The sequence below is a fragment of the Neopsephotus bourkii genome, unplaced genomic scaffold, assembly GCF_033783945.1.
Source record: "Neopsephotus bourkii isolate Nb327-2 ecotype Australia unplaced genomic scaffold, CSIRO-AGI_Nbou_v1 NB_756, whole genome shotgun sequence".
NCBI classification, from domain to species: Eukaryota; Metazoa; Chordata; class Aves; order Psittaciformes; family Psittacidae; genus Neopsephotus; species Neopsephotus bourkii.
In genome coordinates, this window is record NW_026901254.1 from 3,210,623 (window position 1) to 3,233,214 (window position 22,592).

General features: G+C 34.5%; 1 protein-coding gene across 2 annotated transcripts in view; it reads left to right on the top strand.

Moving 5' to 3' along the window:
* Nucleotides 1-16,514, top strand: part of CSMD1 (CUB and Sushi multiple domains 1) — a 1,128,271-nt gene extending 1,111,757 nt beyond the window's left edge. For both annotated transcript variants that reach the window (XM_061354960.1, XM_061354961.1), the window contains 5 exons: nt 1,910-2,071; nt 3,119-3,231; nt 3,973-4,060; nt 10,226-10,358; nt 12,936-16,514. In XM_061354960.1, the coding sequence (XP_061210944.1) occupies nt 1,910-2,071; nt 3,119-3,231; nt 3,973-4,060; nt 10,226-10,358; nt 12,936-13,095 (656 nt within the window). In that variant the 3' untranslated portion in view covers nt 13,096-16,514. The remainder of the gene's footprint in view (nt 1-1,909; nt 2,072-3,118; nt 3,232-3,972; nt 4,061-10,225; nt 10,359-12,935) is intronic.
* Nucleotides 16,515-22,592: the final 6,078 nt, after the last annotated feature.

Here is a 22,592-nt window from a genome sequence, read left to right on the forward strand (position 1 = left end):
GATATATTCACTATGCAGAGCATTAGTATCAATTCACATCACATTGTGTCCCTTATAACTACTTTTGATAAGTAAGTACTGCTTGAAAGGCACTGTTAAGAAAAACTGTGTTATGATTGAGAATGCTAATAATTGTAAGCAGAGAACTGAAACTGTGTAACAGATGACTGTCATTAACATGGAAAAGTTTTGTCTGCACAATTATTAATGTCTTTTAAAAATGTGAATTCTCTTTAGTATAGAACACTGTGTCGTTCTTTGGCTTCTGGTAGATTTCCAGAATGCTGCTATCTGTATTTTAGATGACACGAAGCTAATATTGCTAAGGTAGAGTTTTGTAACAGAAAAGATTCATATTTCTGTGGATAGTTGAATACAAATTCTGCTTATTAAGTCACCTTTTTTTTTTTTGGCCAAAGTTAATATTTTCATAAATTATAGTAAATATCATTTTTGCTGTAAATTATAATTGAGTATAAGTTGCAACTAAAGAATTCTTACAATACTAATGTGAAGTTTAAGAACTACAATATTGTGTTTGGTTCCCATGGCTCTCACTGCTTTTTATATATAGTCTTTGTAAAAATAGTTTGGAGGCTTTTCTAATGAGCAGCTTTTGATTTCCCCATTTACAATGCTCTGAGGAGAATCCGCGGTTGGTGCAGAATTAGTATGATAATACCCAGTTCTTTTTTCTCATTCTATATTTGCCCACAGTGGGTGGGAAAGGCAGGGACATTGCAAGGGCTCAGCAGAAATGAGTCAGACTCTAATTCCTCAGCAGCATCCATGAGACTGCAGCACTTGTATTTTATCTTTTTTCAAGCAGAAATATATTTTCTTTCCCTACTGCTTCTGCCCATCTGCAGCAAGTGCAAATTCTGTAAATATTGAATCAATGGTACTATTTTGAAAATTATAATTTGCAAATGGTACTATTATTGACCTTTACAGTGGAGAGAGAAACTAGATAATGATGATCTTGAATGTGACAAAAGAAGTACGGTCTTTGCTCCTTTAGAAGAGTTTTACATAGTACCTGTCCAGGTTCATGCCAGTAATACTAGATGTTCACCTTCATGAGAACAACTTCAGACACACAGTTTTAATTAAAAGCAGAGATAAATATTTAAAATACAACATTTAATGACCCCTAAATATTTTTTTCTATAGAGGAAAAACAGAAATAGCATCAAATGAATGACTCAAATACCTTTATCTTTTCCTGTAATTCGTACTTCATTTTAGGGGATTTCACTTCAGATTAATCGAACTGCAGTTTCAGAGAAGCAAACCCTTTTATTTTAGATCAAATCTATTCCCTGTTCTGGCAACTTCACTGTTCACAGGTGTGGTCATACTGTACAACAAAAAGATGTGGACTCTAAAAATGACTAACAAGAAACTTGTGCTAAACTGTGTCTGGAATTCCGTGAATTCAACTGAATATTTCATTTGATACTCAGTTGAAAATCACACATACTGTTAATAGATTCATGAAACAAAAGATATGGCCTAAGACAGTGTCTCCTTCCAGACTCCCTGACTTAAGAAAATTATTCTCCTTTTTTTCATCATACCTTAAAGCTATAGGGCTTTAGGGGAAGAGTAATGGACAAGTGTAGTATGGTAATGGACAGGTGTAGTATACAGTAGGCAGTTGTGTGAAAAGGTCATTATCATAGAATCAAAAAATCATATAATAGTTAGGGTTGGAAAGGACCTTAAGATCATTTAGTTCTAACATATTGTCTTTACTGCTGTAATATTTTTACTGTAATACCTCCTTAGACCAGTTGATTGATGCTGTAACAGGAAAAAAATAAAGAACCTAAGCGTGGCTAGAAAGATTGCTACTTTGTTGTAGTTAACTCCTTTCTTTGTTTCTTTTTTGCCCACTTTTATTTAGTTCCCTCAGATGTGTTTTTTATAAATTCACTGTGGAAAGGGTTTTATGAATATTTAGGAAAAAGACAGCCTGCTACTCTGACTGTTGATTGGTTCAATACTACAAGCAGCAAAGTGAATGCCACATTCACTGAGGCATCCAACATACAGATCAAACTATCAGGTAGGTTCAGAATTTGATGTTAAAGCAGCTGGTTTGGATATTTTTTTTCTGTTCAGTTTTGTCGCATTTTCTGCCAAGCACAAAACAAAACTTAATGTTTTCGCAAAAATGTTCTTCTGCTTATTTTGCAAAAAGAAAGAACCTAACGTAATGGTCTGCACAAAATTCAGTCAATTTACATGTGGTCACCCATATATTTTTTTTTTCTGCTTCAAATGAATATTGAGTAGATTTTTTTCATCTCAGACTGTTCGATAGTATTGATGTGTTGAACTCACAAATAATATTAAAGCAGCAGACAAAGAGTTTATAGGAATTTTAAGAAATGTACCATTGGAAAGCTCTGTTATTCAATAGTGATTAAGCTCTGCTTGAAAACAATATGATCTTGAAAATGTCATAACATAAAATAGGCACAGATTACTAACCTAGTTAAATTAGATAACTGAAAAAATAAGTTAGGAACTTATTCATAACATAATCAACATTGTGCATTCCTTTCTGCAATTATGACTTTGAACTTCTAATTTAACCTCTGATCATAGTTACATTTGGAAAAGACATTATCAGGTAACAGTACCTTTTAAGGCTGAGAGTTCAGAGAGGATTTCAGGAGTTGGCTGCCAAATTACAAATGGCAAATTTTCAGTCCCTGCACTATTGATATTTATTATACCAATATATTGTTATGTGAGTAAAATCCAAATTTTTCCTATTCAAGGAAATTCTATCTATATTCAGAATTATTGAATACTGTACAAAAAGGAAAATATTTTTGCCCATTTCTGTGTAAAATTAAACCGTACAAAACCATCTTTGCATCCTGTTATCAAATACAATGTGGTCAAAAGATCAGTAAAATAAGATCCTGCTATTACAGCACTTGAAATCTTGTTGTTCAGGTTATTAAATTCTGTTTTTACAAAATGTTTTCTACAAAATATTTTAGGTCTAAATCGATATACTTTGCTTTGAAAGGATATTTGAATAAACCAGTTAAAAAAAAAAATGTTTAAAAGACATGTGTTACCTCCTTCATGTTACTAGGTGTTTACAAGAAAGAAGAAGCCCATTTGCTCTTGAAAGTTTTTCAGATTAAAGGACCTAGTGAGGTTTTTGTAAGCAAGTTTGAAAATGACAACTGGGCACTAGATGGTTATGTAAGTAACTGGACTGCTATGCGTAAAGCTTGCTGAGTTTTAAGTAATATGATTTCCTTCCTAAAGCTTTATCCAAATTTTCATATTACTAGCATGGAATACAGCACTGTAGATGTCAATGTAGAGTTCACGTTATTTTTCTTTTCAAAAACATGTATACAAGCTTCCATCTTCCACACTCCCATTAGAATTTTTAGTTTACTAAGAGGAAGGTGGAGTGATCAACATAACTTGCAATGGTTTTGCCTTGTTTCCTTTGATGAAAGTGAGAATTTTATGTTTAGAAACATTGTTCATTTTTGGCTTGGGAAATAGTTCACTATAATAAAATTACATTTAATCCTGAAGAAAAAGTTCTTTTACTCTTTGCAGTTCTCCTTTGTGTCTCATAATGCTTTTTATGGAAAAAAATTTCAAATCTGGCAATTCAGTAGACTTTTTTTATCCATAGACTAATTCAGTTATGTGTTTCCCTGTTGAAGAGTTTTAAAACTCAGCAATATACATCAGATATTTTAAAGTCATCGCATGTGTTATTTTGAAACTTTATTTAATACCGTTGCAAACTTAAAATGATAAATACTGCATAAGCAGAGAGTTTACTAATATTTTATGGGATAAAAGTGGAAGTCTGGGCTCTGCGTTTCTCCTCTAAGTCAGAAAAACAAATTGCTAAGCATAAACATTCTTACTTCTTTTTTTTTTTTTCAGAAATATTTTTTCTGTTTTATCATATTTTAGGTATCCTCAGGGTTTGAAAGAGGGGGTTTTACTTATCAAGGCGATATACATGGAAAAGACTTCGGAAAATTTATGCTCCAAAGACAAGGTATATATGTCCCTAGAACTTTCATATGTACAATCTTTTGGGGTCTTTCAAGAGTGAATTCAGCAAATGACTCATCCATCTAGCTTTAAAAAGTATGTTTATTTCATGCCATTGCTATTATAAAAGATATAGTGGAATATGCGTTTTTGAGATAATCTGTTCAAGTCCCAGTTTGACTCTGGTTGATGTGTTACTATCTCATGTTTTCAGGTATAGCAACCAGAGAATGCCAGTGCAACTGCTTGCTTTTGTGTGAATGTCTTTTTGAAAGTAACAGGGTGTCATGAAATTCAAAGACACTTTCTGCTCAAATATATAAATTGCAGCCAGAACCATATAGGAAATTAAAAAGAGAGAATCAACAGTGATTTTATTAATGTCATTTGGAGTGCTTGTTGCTGATGGATGCTTTCAGAATGAATATGTATTTAGATAGAATTCTACTTTACTGTCAAAAATATTAAATGGGTGGCTGATATATATATCACAGCTACGGACTCAAGTGCTCCGGCAGCTGATGAAAAACTGGTTATTCTGCTTGTAAGATTATTTTTTCATAAAAACTAATAAAATGTTTACACATGAAATATTGTCTAATAAAATAGTTTGGGCAAATACCAAGTGTAGACATCTGCATTTCCTGATCCTGGAACTACTGCAGAGTGGTCAAACCACAGTATATATAAAGCAAAGTACTGGGCTAAAGAAAGAAGACAGCCTAACCTATATCTTTATAGCAGACTCTACCTATATTTTATAAATTGTCTTTTTTCCATTGACTTCATTGGTGCTGTACCCAATGTCCTTCAAGGTTCTGTCAAGTCTCCCTTGTATTTCTTTGCTCTATTAACTGCTGTAATAGCAGTTATGCTATGGATTTTCTCTTCTTGGCCACCTCTCAAATTGCTATATACAGTCACAATGTTTAGTCACCCACCTTCAGAGTCTCAGCCTAAGAATTGCCAATTACTAAAGACAAATAACAATTTCAGTCTTCAAAGTAAACTCTTGTCTGGGACAGATTATTTGTCTGCCTGTACCTTTATGCAATTCTTATTACTGTAATATCTAAGCTGCTTTTTCTTTCCAATTTTAACAAGTGCACTATAAAGGTAGAGCATCAACATTTGTTCAAACATTTGTCTTGATAAGCAGTCTTTGATATGACAAAACAGTGAGACTATGGTCTCAGCTAAAACCTAAAAAGAAAGCAGATTCCAGCCAACACGGGTCATACTACTTGTCCGTACCCTCTCATATTCAAGGACAACTGGCTTTGTTTTTTAAGTCTATTCTGTTCATGAATATTCTGCTGAGATAACAATAGCATATGTCCTCCAGCTGAAGACTTAACATATTTTTGTTTCTTCAGGAAGTTAATAATTTATATTTGCTGCCTTTACAATAAACCAGAAGTGTTCATAAACTCTGCATGCACTGGGACATGCATAATGTCATATAAAATTCTTCACCTTCAAGCATGCTTCAAATAAGAGAATTTTCTGGGAAATACTTGGTTAAGGGTGAAAGACCAATCTATTTTATGAAGAATTCCCTATCATGTGACACTGGAGAAAGAAAAGGCTCAGTGGATATGCCCAGTCTTGGAATTTAATGACATGCAGAGAGATCTGTTATCAGTCTGTCAAACAAATTAGAACTGTATCTGAGCCTGCTTAAGGGGTCCTTATTGTGACACCATATTATTTAACTTGTTTTGCAAGCAGTCATTCATTGCTGGTTGCTTTTTGTTTATTTTATTATTTTTTAATAACTTGGTCTCTGAAGGCAACATGTCTGTGGCTAGGTTCAGTTTCTGTGAGTACTGAGTGCCTGTGCCTTACCACAACAGTTCTTAAAGATGTTTATTCTAAACTCTTGGCCTTGCTCATTCCAGTCTGGACTGTCCTTTAAGATTCTGTGAAAAAAGTGACTTTGTGAGAAACTTACTTACTTCACCAAATGATTATTTCACTATATTTGTTTCCTCTGGGGAAATACAATGACTCACTTCTCTTTCCTCTTTTTTTTTTTTTTTCCTTAAAAGTACTTTTTTAGCTTGTCTACATTGAGATAACAAGTAGTGACAAGAAATATAAATAATTAATTTGCGTCTGTGATATATTAGATTAATGGCTGTGAAATACATATTCATTTCTTGAAACTGATCAATGCTTCCAAACACTGAACATCGTGAGACATGTAAATTTAAAATTTCACTCTATAAAGGTGTCATCCTTCCTCTCCAGATCATTTTGCATGAGTTTCATTATTCACAAAGAAACTTAGATCTAAACAGGGTACTCACAGCTTCAGAGTACAAAACAGTTGTACATTAATGCATACATATGCTGGGACTAATGCTCTGTGAGGCTATATATATCACACCCAGTGAGGTACCCAAACAGTCTTTGCTATCCAGTGGCTATCAATCAAGGAAAGAAGTTCCAGCCTCTGTTGCTCATTGGAAGCTGGTGACTTGCTTTCTGTTTTGGTATTTTTTTCCTTAAATCCTTCAGTTGCTAATTACCCTCATCTAAAAAATTACTCCTCTGCCTGTAATTCTAATTTTCTTATCTTGTATTGCTTCTGCTGTCACACTTTCTCCCACTTCAACTGCAGTTCTTTTATTAAAACTGAGCCATGCTGTACTGGTTCCAGACAGTTGAAATCCTAGGTTCAGAGTTACAGGAGAAATGCATTTGAAAGCTCCAAACAATGAAAAAGAAATGCTTATTTCCTTATGAATATTTTGTTACAAAAAATATTATTTTCTAATATGTATAAAGGAGAAAACTCATTAACCATCTAAAGGGTAGAACTATACAACTTATGCAATAATGACTTCTCTGTGTATTTTCAGAATCTGTACATCACCTAACTGCTGTTGTTCTTACGAGGCTAAACAAACCCCTGTTATGCTGTGAAATGTTTGAAAAACATTTATATAACTGAATATCCCTCTATGAAAGTATCATGTTTCCCAGTGACAAAATATGTCTTCTTTAATGGAAAGTAAACTAAATTATCTTTTCTCTTTCTTTTTTTCTCCAACACAGGCTATATACTATAACTGAACAATTAACTAACTAACTAACTAACTAACTAACTAACTAACTAACTAACTAAAAAACGAAATACTGTAACTGAGGTTATACCAAGTCTCATAAATAAATACAATTAGTAATGAATAAATAAGTAAAATTCATAAATAAATAAAATTTAATTCAAATTATTCAGAATTGCAGCAAATTTTCTCTTCCATAATAAAAAGCAGAATGCACAGAAAGCAAATGCGTGGTCCAAACCTGGCCAACACTTTTCCAATGCCAATTAAAGGTTGCAAACTTCAGTTAAAAATTTCAAGCATGGTTACCCTACATGTTGTACTTTAAAAACTGTAACGATATAGAATATTCACCTTGAATAGGAGTTGTGAGTCATAAGTATTAAATGCCAGTTATCTAACAGAGATAACTTAGAAAGAAATTATCTATATATGTTTGTGCCTAGTTTAACTGTTGAGTTAGAAGAAAAAAAATGTGTGTGTTTTTTTTTTAATTCCATACTAAAACTTCACCCCAAGAATTGCTTATTATCAAACTGTTTTCTTTTAGCTGAATTCTGATTAGGTATTTTATAATCATTACACTACTTATTCATTAAAATGTATCTGTTATTTGTGCCATGATAATAGCCTTGAGACATAAATTAGGAGCTCATTGATCATACATATTTCTGTTTCAGTGCTTGGTTAGAATTTAAAATAAGATTTAAAATATTATTTCCATGGTTTTGCTGTTACAAGCTGACTACAATTAATATAATTATTAGCACATTTTTATTAATTACTCCAATAATAGGAAAAACAGCTGGGGATTGTGATTGTAAGGGAAGAATGAATAAATACAGTGATAACTGAATGCAGTTTTTAAATTCTGTCATTTCTTCTAACCAATAAAAAATTCAAAGGAACATTTAAATTTCATAATTTTTTCTAGGCTGTAGTGACTACTTAATTCCATGTGTATTTCATTTAGAAATATATACATTTTGCCAACAGGTCTTCCATGCCTTGAGTGTTAGGACAGATTACTAAAGTCCAAAGATTATTTTAATACGCTGATTCTTCTCTAAAACAGTTCAGTGTTAATGAGATACTTCACAGTAGTGTGATAAAGCTCCTAACATGATCCCAACTATCACAGTAGTAGGTTTATTAATTTGAAAAGATTTGCCTTTTTACCCTGCTCTTGCAGGGGGGTTGGACCAGATGATCTCTCGAGGTCCCTTCCAACCCTTGGGATTCTGTGGGATTCTGTGATTCACCAGGTCTAAGACAAATACACAGAAGCCAACTGTATCCTGGGGTGCATCAAAAGGAGTGTGACCAGCAGGTTGAAGGAGGTGATCCTGCCCTTCTATTCCGCTCTTGTGAGACCTCACTTGGAGCATTGTGTACAGTTTGGTGTCCTAAGCATAAAAAGGACATGGAACTGTCGGAACAAGTCCAGAGGAGGGCCACGAGAATGATCAGGGGCCTGGAGCACCTCCAGTATGAAGACAGGCTGAGAAAGTTGGGTCTGTTCAGCCTGGAGAAGAGAAGGCTGTGTGGAGACCTCATAGCAGCCTTCCAGTATCTGAAGCAGGGGGCTCTTCATTAGGGACTGTGTCAATAGGACAAGGGGGAATGGTTTTAAACTTAAACAGGGGAACTTTAGGTTAGATATAAGGAATAAGTTCTTTACTGTGCAGGTGGTGAGGCACTGAACAAGTTGCCCAAAAAAGTGGTAAATGTTCCATCCCTGGCACTGTTCAAGGCCAGGTTGGACAGAGCTTTGGGCAACGTGGTCTAGGGTGAGGCATCCCTTCCCATAGCAGGGGGTTGGAAGTAGATGATCTTAAGGTCTTTTCTAACCCTAACTATTCTATGATTCTGTGATTCTGCAGTGTGACAGAAGATTAAGGTAGTGAAAAGAACTGACGTACAGTGTTTTGTCATGTTTAATGATGAGATCTGGCAATTCTGAATTTTCTAGGGGGGCTGTCTTCATTTAAATGGAACTTAATTACTTCCTAGTATTTAATACATTTTGTAACTGCACAAAATATATTATCAATTGAAACATCTAAGTTTTAAAAATATCTAAGAGAACAAAAGCTTGCCTCACTCTGCTTTCACATTGAACTTGAACTGCAAGAAATCATAGATGGGTTTGCTGCTTTCTCAGTTTTGCAAGTTAAATATTTTAGTAGACTGATGAAGAGAACACAATGCCTGGGTCTCTGCTTTTTCGTGTGGTCTGTTCCTAGAGTCCTAAAAAGACTGATTGATGTTGTTGCAATGAACAAGGGAGTTACGGTGTTTATGTACTTGTGGATTGAAGCATTTCTGAGTGGTAAATAGCAGTGTCTCTTATTCTTCTCTACTAGTATCAGCAAAATTAACACAGAATAGCAATCCCAGCTATCTGTCCCAGCCTGTCCTCACTGTGCTTTCTCCTGTCCTGGTCTCTCCTTCTTTAAATAGAATCTGCATATTGCTCTCTGAAGAGCTGCAATTGCAAACTGACAACATGGACTTGGCTCTCAAAATATGCTGCTTTTTTTTTCCTATTAAAAAAGTATATATTTTTCACAATAAAATTAATTTTCATCTTTCACAATTTGCATTATCAAATTGGCCACTTATTTAAGCAGTTTGACAACGTCTCTCTTCATATTGATGGAAAAATGGGTTCTGCAAAATGCCTTACAGTCCATGTTATCTGCTTCGCCACTGCAGGAACCCAGATGATGTGATCTGACTCCTTGTTATTTCTAAGTTTAGTATTAAGGGTGCAGATAGAGAATACTTTTTGCAGTATTAGTGGGGTTTTTTTTGTAGAAGATATATCACTTAACTGAATTAGTGACTCATGAGAGGTGTAGTTCATAATTATTTTACTTGCTGTTACCCTACATATTAGACAATGTTGATAGTTATTGATACATTATTAATTGGTATTAACAAGATTTATACTACGATTCAGGGTGCTGCTCAGTTCATGTTTTAAAATATAATTATTTTATCAAGACACCATTTTCTTTCATTTTTGAATCAAAAGAAAACTGTGAGGAAGAAAACCTGGGAATTTTATTTCTGTCCTTTTTCTTTCATTTCAGGTCCTTTAAGTGCAGACACAGACCTTTCAAATCACTATTACGGTACAAACAGCAGTTCTGTTGCAGCTGCCATCCTGGTACCATTCTTTGCTCTAATATTGTCAGGGTTTGCATTTTACCTCTACAAACACAGGTATTGTAAATGTTATTTGTTCTGTACCTAAATAAGTTTTGTGTTTTAATTTTCAGTAAAGTTTCAGAATATCTTTACTCTAGAAAGACAAATATTTCTAACTGTTCCCATGAAGGGGTTCAGTGCAGGCAGTTCTTAATGGTGAACAAGTAAAAAAATGCATCACTCTATTAAGGAGCAAAGACCTACCAATCTTCTTGGCTCGTTATGCTGAATCAGATTGAAATCTCAGGTCATATGTTTTATTTTTTCATGTATGTTGCTTCTTTCAAAATGCTTATGGGTAGTAATTTTATAAGCTGAAAAATCCATAAAACCCATGAAGGAACAGCCTGTAATGAGACTACTTAAAGTACATGCTGAATAAGCTCATGAATACTAGTAAATTGGCACCACTTCAGCTCATATGAAACTTTATATGTCAATGGATAATAGAATAAATCCTACCATCTTTTCTGAAATTTGGTTTAAAAACTGAAATTTGTGCTTCTTTTAAACATCTGTTCGTGCTGAGTGCTATTTGTCTAAAGATTTCTGGAGCAATTTTTTTGTATTAAGCTACAATACTCTCTGATCTCCCTGTGTTTTTTGCAATTTCTAAAAATGTGTTTAAGAAAAATAATGATTTTTAATAACATGCTTTTAAAATTTGTTCTATAACCATGATATCGAGAGTATTTTGTGACTCTAAGAAATCACATAGACAACCTAAGTCAACCACTGCCCTGTGGTGAACTGGACTATCTACCTACTTCAGCCTTAGAGGGTTTTCAAAAAGAAGTTGCAGTGGAACTTGAACTTGTGAACTACAGTTATAATTATACATGTCCTGAAATATAATACAGCCTTTTGTTAAAAAAAAAAACAAACAAAAAACAAAGCAGAACAAACAAAAACCTGCTCAGGAAGAGCTGTGAACTCTCTCTCAGAACATGTTACTGTAAGAAGCCTTTCTGATGGCTACAGAACTGCATTCTCAGATAACTCCTGTTCTACAATGGGGGAAACCTAAAGTGCAGCATAAAAGCACAACCATTCAGATCAGGCAAAGAGACAGAATGTAAAGGGAACAGTGCTGTAACTTTGCTCTTAGAAGGAGACAGCAAGGTTTAAAAAAAACATCAGTAGAACTGCATAGTGACATAGGGGTACATTTTGTGGTTTATTCTATCAAGTCTATTATGTCTAGCATGAGCAGTGGAGATTCTGGTTTTTTTTTAAATAGAAATGCATATGTATTTAAGAGAGAGAAAAGTCTTCAGACAAGCACCTTTAATCCCAAAGTTTATGGTACTGCTGGTGCAGTATTGCAGTTCTGCCTACCTTAATCTAATTTAAATGTATTAGATACTTGAAAAAGATGTTGTTCATAACTTAATCTTTCAAAGAATATTGTTCCTTTTTTAGATTTTCAAACAATTTCTCCTATTAAACCACATTTTAAGAAGGGTTATCAGTGTCATAGTGTCATGAGAAAATTAACAATTACTGATGTAAAGTAACTTTAGGTCACCTTTATTCTGTTCAGATTTCAAGAAAAGAAGACAGAATCTGTGACTTTTGAAGGGACTTTATTGAAATTACCTTAGCGATCAGAATAACATTAAATTTTAAAAATAAAGTGACAGCAGTTATACCAGTAAAGGATGTCTATAGCAGAGAATTTGAAGGTCTTCTTAGGGGATGATTTTATGGATGTTTCTGCTGTGCCTATGTCAGACTAATATCATCTAATTAGAACAAGGGTTTTTAAACCTTTTTTTACACAGTTTCTGTACCTTTTATCTCACAGACAGGGATTGCATCAGGATGAAGACAGCATCTCAGTCTTTCTGAACAAAATTAAAATATATTTAATAACTTACACTTAGTAAAACTTCTAGTTAAGGTTTCTAAGCTCATTTTTGTGACTTCTAAAGTAAAAATATGGGGGGAAAGACATATTTATGGTTAACAAAATTATTTGTAGATTGCCAGTTTTGATTACTGACATTTTTCCAATAATAGCTTTTACTATCTGCTATGTAAAACAGAATAGAGTCTGATTTTCAAGAACCCTTTTCTGAAATTTTATCATAAAAATCTTTTCTAGATTGTTTTAAGCACCAAGCATCTACATTTTGCACTCCTTCATTGACTGTCGTTCCCTCTTTCAATTACATTTTTGAAATTATATTCTGAACCTCCTTTATATATTAATTTAGTTACGCATAGAAAGATTTAATGTAGGAAAATATAATTTACTAGGATATCATTTTACTGGATATCTCAGAAAGTCTGCTCAATTTTTTTTTACTTTTCATGTAATTATTGGCTTTATATGTTGGAACACAAAACATAAAGATGTGAATATCCTTGAAGTTTTGATATGTTCTTCATGGTGGTTACTGAAATATAAGTCGTTGTATCTTCCACATTTGAATGTCAAAATTTATGAGAATATTAGTTAGGATTTGATGAATCTGATTACATACTTGTGTCTACAGGATGGAAATACTAAAGATAAAACTTGCAATAATTGTAGATTGTTTCTTTTTAAGTGATACTAATTTTAATTCCTTGTCTTTTTTTTCACAGAACAAGACCAAAAGTACAGTACAATGGGTATGCTGGACATGAAAACAGTAATGGACAGGCTTCATTTGAAAATCCCATGTATGACACAAACTTAAAACCCACAGAGGCAAAGGCTGTGAGGTTTGATACGACTCTGAACACAGTTTGTACAGTGGTATAGCCTTCAGTGCCCAATATGACTGATTCATAGCCATACCTCTGATGGACAAGCAGTAATTCCTTTGGTGCCATATACCAGTTTCCCTTCTTCTCTTGGCTTTGCTGCTGTAATCTTTAACATCATCTGTCAGCCTACATGCAGCTAAATTTTCTGGTAAAAACATGTCAGTCTTCTGGGGATCAGAAAAAGAATATTTTTTCATCTTAAAGATGGATCGAAATGCCTGGCTGCATCTGCTTCAAATCAAGGCACACTTTAAGGAAGACTGCCAAGTCATGCCAATTTCTCATATTTAATGCCTCAGACTTTCATATTTGTATGTGGCTGGATGCCTTTCAATGCATTCTTCTGGGCACTTGGATAAATCCTTTGAGTACTGTGACAAATGATAGCACCACAGATTATCCCCAGGAATATTTTGAAGAAATCAAGCTCTCTTGAAGGAAAAGACAACCTTTCTTGAAGTTGCATACACCTGCAAATGCTTTACCATTGAAATCTTGCTAAAATTAAAGAAACTTACACTGTATCTCACACATAGGGCAGTTTGGCAATTTCCCAATCAGCCATTATATTGCAAAATGTTAATGCACAATTTTTTTGCACTGGAGTGTTATGGCTGACTGAGTAAGATACTGATAAAAATATACAGGGTTTCTACACACTGTCCATTGTATATAGACATTCACACACTCTTTGCCGAGCAAAACATTCCACAACAAATTTACTTGGAATATTAAATTATGAGCCCCGTGCTTAGCACCAGTTAAAATCATGTGTGATAGAGAACAATATTTCCTTTATCAATTTTTGACTAAATTTCTTCGTAAACATGATTACAAGTCACTGGAGACTTTCAGCCAGAACAAGAGCCCATTTCTCAGAAACTTTCATTGCCAGTATTGTTTTCTTCTGAAATCAGTTATCAATCACCATTGTCAGTATCATACTGTTATAACAGCAGGGGGGTTAGCAGCTATTGCTGCTTGCCATGTACAAATGTGAATAGTAATTTATTTTAGATAGCTCATAAAGCCTGTGAGCCTGTGCTCATGATGCAGTCTTCCCTTTTGCATTATTTTCCATTTTTTCCTGTAATATGACATCATTTTCTGATGTTACATGGAACTAAAACACCTTACAGTAGCATATGTAAACCCAGTGCAAATTTTGTCCATAACAAGCTGTCATTCAGTTTCTACTTTACACAAAGAGAAATACTCAGTTATCTTTGCTTTGTTTCTTTTCAGAATTTCTAAGCACACTGCTTACTGCTTTTGTACTTACAAAGTTTGACAGAGAAAGTTTTAAATTTGTAAATATGAAAGATTGAGTAAATCATTAACATTTCCTCAGAAGTAGAGGTTTTATTGAATGAAACAAACAAATGAAAAATGCCATCGGGCAGATAAATTGAGGTTTTAAATTAGGAAATTACAGGAAACAAGCAAAATCTGATTTTAGACACAGTGAGCTCAGAAATCAGGAAAGTTGCTTTCCATTAAAAAAAAAAAAAATCAGGGTTATTTGTTGTTGTTGTTTCAGTTTTCTGAATTTCAAATTGTCCTATTGTCCAGTTGCTATAAAAGAAAAAAAAAGGCAGAATAATGTTTCTGAACTCCATATGTGTGTAGGTCTGGCTGTTATACACAAACCAAAAAGGTAATGTAAGCCCAGTAACAGTTTTTTCAGCTAATGTTGCAGAACACAAAGAAAATTTCAAAGGTAAACCTTACTCAGCTTAACAACTCTACATCTGCTAGATGAAAAGTACTAGCAAAATAATTCAGTATTATAGGGCCTCCAGCTGTTATATTCCTCATATGAGCAAGAAACTCTGAAGAAAATTTAATAAATAATCCTTTCAGCCAGTTCCCTGTTCACTTTGTTAGTAGGTGTTGGCCTTCCTCTTTCGGTTTGTTTCTGAAGTTTTTGTGCAATAAGTTTCATTTATTTGTCACATCTCAGAGCCCTTCACATTTCCTGAGAAAGAACCAAGTCATCAGATCAAAGTTGTTTTCCTGATCCTCCCCCATGCAGAGGAAGTTGCTCTGAAAATGAAGAGTTGAAAAGAGGAGCAGCAGGCCAGGGAGGAAAGCTGTTGTGTCATTAAAGTTTTTGACAGTTGCTTGACATTACTGCTTTGGAACTCTTTCTATAGTGGCAATGGCAGGAAAAAAAAAAAAAAAAAAAGTGGAGTAGCTGTTATTCATGTTTTCTTCTCCTGCCCTGACAGTGTATTCAGAGATCTGTCTTGCTATGACCGCCGAGGAATGGTCTTAGAAAAGACAATAGTTAAATTATTTGATCTTTGTATTAGAAAGCCCAGATCTTGTGAATTGTTTATTCAGTGGTTTATTTGGGGGAGATTATGTAAGGAATGTTTATCCTGAGTGTTCTTTGATCAGGGACACTCAAAATTGGGACACACTGTCAAATTATCCTAAGATGTTTGTTTGGGAGCAGAAACTTCAGACTGGAACCCAAGTAAAAAAAAGCATTCGTAGTTTTGTCTGTTCTGTCCGCATCCTTCAAATGCTTCTACTTCTCCGCTATGTTTGAGTCTTCTGTTCAGGTTGAATCTCTTTCTTCTAAAGTTATTTTACAGAGGGCTGTATATGCATGCACTTACATATGGTGCTTCATCAGAATAAGACTCTTAAAATGTTGTGCAGTGGCTGGGTTAATGGCAGCCAGGAAATGTGCTTTCTGAGATATATGCAGAAGACTTTCTCCCCAGTGTTGACCAGATCATTATGACGGGCTAATAATACATGCTATATATTTTTTTTAAAAAACAGGTTATGTGCTTCAAAGCTGTTAAAAACTGCTGCTTGTATCACACATCTTGCCTTTCTCCAGGCTAGCTGCAATAATTTTTTTTCTTGTGTAAAATATTTTGTAAACAAAGAAAAGCTGTTATTAAAAAGAAAAAAAAAGGGGGGGGCGGGGGGGCTGGGGAAGAACGCTGGCATTATGATCAAGTCAATCTAATTTTCATTCCCAGTATTTCATTCTGCCATTTCACTACATGCTGCTGTGACATGAAGTAGGTGCAAAAGAACTTTTTGTACAGAGATATATTTTTTATGAAGAATTTGTAAAATTATTAAATATGCTGTACTTTTTTGATTAATGTAGGTAAATTGTTAAAAATAAATGTTTTTACAATACAAAAAATTGTAATTTTCCCAGTAATGTAAAATTTACCATCTTTAGCTGATTTTCAGTTCTGATCCTATTACACATGTATTAATATTAAAGTGGCCTGTTAAAAATAAACAATATTCTCCTTGGCAAAACAAACAAACAAACAAACAAAACAAAAAGCTATAAAGATTGTAATATAGCCTGTGCAATGCCACCTACCTTGAAAGCAAAATCAGAGTTCTAATTAAATATTTAATTTTAGTTTTTCAGCTTTTGTGTGACCTGTTCTTATCAACTTTTCCTTCCCGTTTACTTTTATGCATTTAAAGTTCATTACATTAGCTTGTTCTTTAGAATCTTAATCTTGTCATTTTATGTTCTGAAGCACTATGTACCTTGGCAAAAAATTCCAGGTGCTTTCTAGTAAGATGCGATCTATCTCCTGTTATCTTAGGTTTGTCATTCAGATTTTCAAATGGGACTTGGGATGAGACTTAGGCTCCCAAATCATTGGATTGTTTTATTAAAAAATAACCTGTTTATTCATCCACAAGTCTGCATCCTACCTGTGAAAGTGATGGATCAAATGGAACCAGAGGTATTTCCAGTTCTAACATCTGACAGCTAATTCTGCAATCACTCAGGTGTGCGTACTTCTACCGAAATGAAAATGCTTACATACATAAAGATAACCACATATATTTTCAGAATTGAGACCTGAAATTCTGAACATTTTTTAAAGCTTTACTTTACTCTGTATGCATGTAAAATATTTTTCTATTTCATTTACTTGTTGACATTTCAGCACAAATGAGTCAGGTGTCAAGAATAGTCTACCCTTTACTACTTTGGGAATCAGTGGTAGCATATGACTGTGGTTCACTTACTTTAGAAAAAAATAAGGTACATGCATGTCCTTGCTTCCTTTCTCCACAATCTGTCTTTCTGGTAATATAAATTAGAAGAAATTTGCGTGGAACAAATATTCTATTATTTATCTCAGTATCTCCACAGGACACAGCACTTTTAGCGGGATATAGTGGTTGTAGACTTCAGGGCATACCTCACGTAGATATACTACAGCAATAATCCATATGTGAGTACACCAATGCACAGACATCAAATCAGGATGAATTATTCATATACAAAAGCACAGCATTTTTGACATAGAGTTGCCTCCACTTACCTAAAGGGTATTCACATCTTTCCCAGATGCACTGGAGGTAACATAAGGTTCTGGATCCCTGCTCATGCAAAGTGGCTTGCAACAAGAAAGAAAAGACACTAATGGGGATTAATGTGTGCTGTCTAATATGTTTCTTTCACAGAGACTCTGAAGAGGAGGTCTTGGTCACAAGAAGGTTGAAGTGAGAAGCTGAGCAGATACAGTTTGGGTTGTAAGCCATTGGTATACCTAAAAAGGCTTCTGAAGAACAATTAAGGCCCTGTTTAGAGCCCTCTGGAAGTGAAACAATACTCAGGAGAGGTATTGTTGCAAGTGGTCAGTTGTCAGTCCTGATGGTCTTTGTTGACAGAGTCATATGGAAGCCAAGAAGTGTGTGAACAGTAAGATTCTTCAGGAACCCTTTGATTTGGAAGGCCTAGATGAAGAATCTCCAGGGGCTCCTGAATCCCTCAAAGAGATAGCTTGAGTACCCCAAAAAAGCCTGCTTATCTTGACGTTGGTGAGAAAATTATATGGAGAAATAGGAGTTCACTTAACCTTCTCTCCACCATAGCTATCCTTTTCTAATGCATGATATTCGGCTTTTGTTTTTTTCAGTATTCAACTTTACTGTTATTTATGCACACCTTCTTGATCCCCTTCTTTTTTCCTTTTTTACCTTCCTTTACCTGTAACTCACCCTCCAGTTTTCTATGACTTCATAAATTAAAAAAGTAATTCAGAAGGATTTTGCTTCTGACTTTACATTTCAGAGAATAGCAGAGTATGTTTGAGGTAGGAGTTGTATCTGAGTGGTTGGGAGAGGGGTTTCCAAGCTTGATATGGGGAAGCAACAGTGAAGAGTAAGCAAAAGGATGGGGTCAAGTAGATAGACAAAGGCTGTGTGTATGAGGAAAGTAAAAAGATGAACAGTTTCAGCTATCTGGGGGCATGGTTTGTTGTTTTTAACTACTGTTATAACCTAGAAGCCTTGGTGGATTGTGACTGAGCTAGCTTTATAGTCTCAGAGTGGAGAGGATATGCAGCATCTGCCATGGATAATGCCCTCGATGGAGGAGAAAGCTCCCAGGTGCTTCCTTTAGGAGGTAAAAGGATGCTCTCCTGGTCTTTGTGGAATAAACCATTCAAAAAGTCTCATGTATTGTCTGTGACCAGGATAGCAAGATATCTTGCCCATGGGTTTTCTTCAATCCCAATGTTGTTCCTTCCTCTTGTGAACTCACATAGTAGCAAGACAGCATGATGGTGATAGAGAAATAAAGCAATTTTTCTTTACAGCTTTGAAAACTGCCTATTACAAAGGAGATCAAGTTTTGCTACTCTCAACAATAATTTGGGGGTTTGATAAGTTGCATTTAATGACAACTCTTCTATTTGCTCTAAAAAAATTATTGATCTTAAGTTATCCTTGCAGGAGGTCCATCAAATAGTCTATAGTAAATAGCTTACAATCCCATTTGCTCCTTCTGGAATCCCATTTCTCAGTATCTTCATTTTGAAAGTTTATTCCTAATACAAGGAATGGAATGAGATACTCTATGCAGAGAAAATCTGTGCCATGATTTTACTAAGTACCATGCCCACTCATTCTCCTGCCTCCCTCCCCCTAGTGAGATGGGGAGGAGAACTGAGAAAAAGGTAAAACCTGTGTGTTGAGATAAGAACAGTTCAATAACCAAAGTAAAATATAGTAATAGTAATAGTAATAGTGATAGTAATAAAGAAGAGAGAAAAGAGAGAAACAAAAGTGAGGCACAGTACAATTGCTTACAACCTGCTAACTGATGCCTAGCCAGTACCTGAGCAGTGATATGGGTCTCAAGACCAACTTCCCCCCGTTTATATATTAAGCATGACGTTCCAGGGTACGGAATATCCCTTTGGATCCCTTTGTCTAGTTTGGGTCAGCTGTCTTGACTGTGGTTCATCCCAGTTGCTTGTGCCCCTTCTCACTGTCTCATCAGCACAGCATGAGAGACTGAAAAGTCCTTGACTTACAGTAAGTCAAGCAGAGAAAAAGTCAAGACTTAGCAATGACTAAAACATCCTTATGTTATCAAAATTAAATCCAAAACAGAGCACTGTACCACCTACTAAGAAGAAAACTAATGTTATCCCAGACAAAACCAAGTCAACCTGCTTCCCCATAGTCTTGCTTACTTTTCTTCCAGTCATGTTTTATTCTTCAATAAATCATTTATTTTCAGGAAATTTCTGTGATACTGTTGTTGCTCATACTCCAACTGCTGGCAAAAGGCTTATGCAGGACTTGACTTAATAAATGAGCATTATTTGCTAAGAATTTAAACCTTTCCTGAGCACTCTCTGGTCCTGACAACAAGTTGTTGTACTCGGGATGTTACCTGTATAGCTGGGAATTATATGAGAAAATTCCAATCTGAGTCTAAGAGGGAGAAGACAGATGTATAGCAGGGTCATCAGAATTCATTTAAAAAATATTAAGCTTATTTAGTGCTAACAAAAATCCACTTGTACACTAGAGGTCATTTAGAAGTAATAAGAGGGTGTGGTTTTGTTTTTTTTTTCTCCAGGTACATTAAATGATAATCTCTTGAATCCATTGCTTCATTTCTCACAGATCTCTTGCAAGTACTATTTTCATACTCTCAAGCAAAGGTGATACTAAAGGTCATGTTAAACTGAACCATTAATCAACAAAACCCCATAAATGTCTAAAATTTAGTGCACCTTCTATGTTTGCTTTCAGGTTTTCCATAAGTACCTACACTAACAAACTGTTACTGCACAGAAAGGCATTCTCATGAAATATCACAGCTGATGTAGAGGAGCTACTGTATCTACTGTACAAATTTTGCAACATAATCACCACAGACAATATAGAAAACCTTTTTGATTGTAAAAATCTTTAGAGCACAGATCTCTTTATGCTGTCCTTACTTTTAATTATTTTTACTCACACTCCCTAAGTTTCAATTTCTGATTCTTTTAGTTCTTCATGTGCTCTCTTCTTTGTTATATAGACTCTAGATAAAGTTACTAAATTTGGTAGCTGAAATATTTCACCTTCATATATATTCTGTCTTTCTTGCAGTAATAAGGAATAAATCTTAACTCCATTTTGGGAAAGTTTTAAAACAAAGGAGTTACTGTAAAATACTTAATATATACTTACAACTTTTGGGGGGTTTTTAACTAAATTGAAGTAGTTAATCCATATATGTAGAGATACATACTGAGATGTACTGAGTTTTTGTAGGAATACTAAGTGTTTGTCCTCACAAGACAGTTTACTTTGTGTAAAGATTTTCCATCAAACAGATTATTTTCTGTTACTAACAGCAGCTTTGCACCTAGCTGACATTCTAAGCCAAGCCAGACATCTCTGATAAGACACAAAAAAGCCTCCATGACTATTATACTGTCAGCTTCCCAGCCACTTCAAGCAATTCATTTTGAGGACTTTTTGACTGTATTTTTCTAAAGTTAATCCTTTCTATTTTTCCCTGTAATACACATTCCCTTATTTTTGTGTCACATTTTGTGCCATGACTTGCAATGTAGAAATATCAGGCAACTTGATTTACTGCTGACAAGCCTTCTATGCAATTTATGACTAAAGCAAGATTTTTTTTCCTCTCTTACCCTATTCCTAAGATTTATATGCCAATGTCATGAGAATGACCCACAAGCTGTTTTTTATCTTCAAAAATCTTACGGAGCTACGAAAGTAATATTTTGGAACTGGAAAAATGTTACATTTTGAAGTGTTGTTTTGAAAATATGGTAGAAACTTGTCAGCACAGATAAAACTAGATTTATACAGAGTTCCTCTGGAACAGATTTTAAAATTAAGATGCTTAACTAGCAATATCCCTGTAGGTTTTAGTCCAACCTACCTACTTTGATTTTAAGACTTGGTGTACTAAGATCAAAACACGCCTTACTTGTATTTTTATGCAATTCTTAAAAACTGCTATATAGGCAAAACTATAAAATTGTCGCATCCCATACATTTTGTCAGAATGTACTATCGTGGAGACATGCACCTTTGCAGATTTCAGGTGGCATTAGCAGGCCTTATCACTGTTAGCTAACAGCTAAAATCTATTGTACTTGTTTACAACACCCATAAAATCCACAACAACCAAAATCAAGTATTTGCACTTGTTTTGTGTGAAATACATGTTTTCCTAAAATAGAGGGCAAATAAGAACCAAGCCTCAGGTTTCTAAGTAGGACCAATTATTTGCACTAAATATTCTTTTTCTCAGGATTGCACCTTTAGTTGAAATTATTTTCCTGTCCAGTGTCTATAATAGTTTTCTCTCCATCAAACTTTTTGCTTTTATTTTATACATAGCCGATACTATTGAGTTGTTTTTACATGAAAGAATTCATATAGAATATTTGTAAATTATTATCTTAATTAAATGTAAGAATTCATGAATTTATGAACACAACATGGTGACTTTTTACCCCTTGTCTTTAATTTTCCATTGAGTTTAGAATAATATTTTTAAAATTTGGTGATGAACTTTCTCTTTTTTATATTTTATAGTAATTCTGATGATTCTTGCATGCCACATGGTTATAGAAACAGAAGTAAACACTGTTAAAAAATTATCTGCTTTTCACTTGATTTCTTCGTAAAGAGTTGGTCTGGGAAGCTTATTCTATCCTAACATTAGGAAGTGTAACTTATTACAGTTATGGCATAATGAGGGACAGAAATTTATATGAAGCAACATCAATAGTTGCTTTGTGTGTAATTGTCTCAGAAACTCGGTGTAGCTGTGTGAGTCCACAGTTTTTCAAAGGAAATTATATTTGCCCCAAAATGTAGGAATGCTGTTGCCATCTGCAACAGAGAAGAGAAAAAAAAATAAGTCACTCTTCTTCCCTCAAAAGGCTTACTCCTTAGACTTATTTTAGGGTTATTTATTAGATAAAATTGTTGAGATTGTTCTGAAGGCGTTTTGTATTCCTAGGGTGTGTGAGTGTAAGATTTGAAAAGTTTTTGAAGAAATTGTGTTAGGGAAAGAGGTAGTGGTGCACATCTTTGTGAAGCATTTAAAAGTGCTGACACATTGCTTTCATTACTGAATGTGTAATTTAAGACCTAATGGAAATATCAGACTTCCTGTTGCTGTATCTGTCAATATGTCATCTTCAAAAGCAG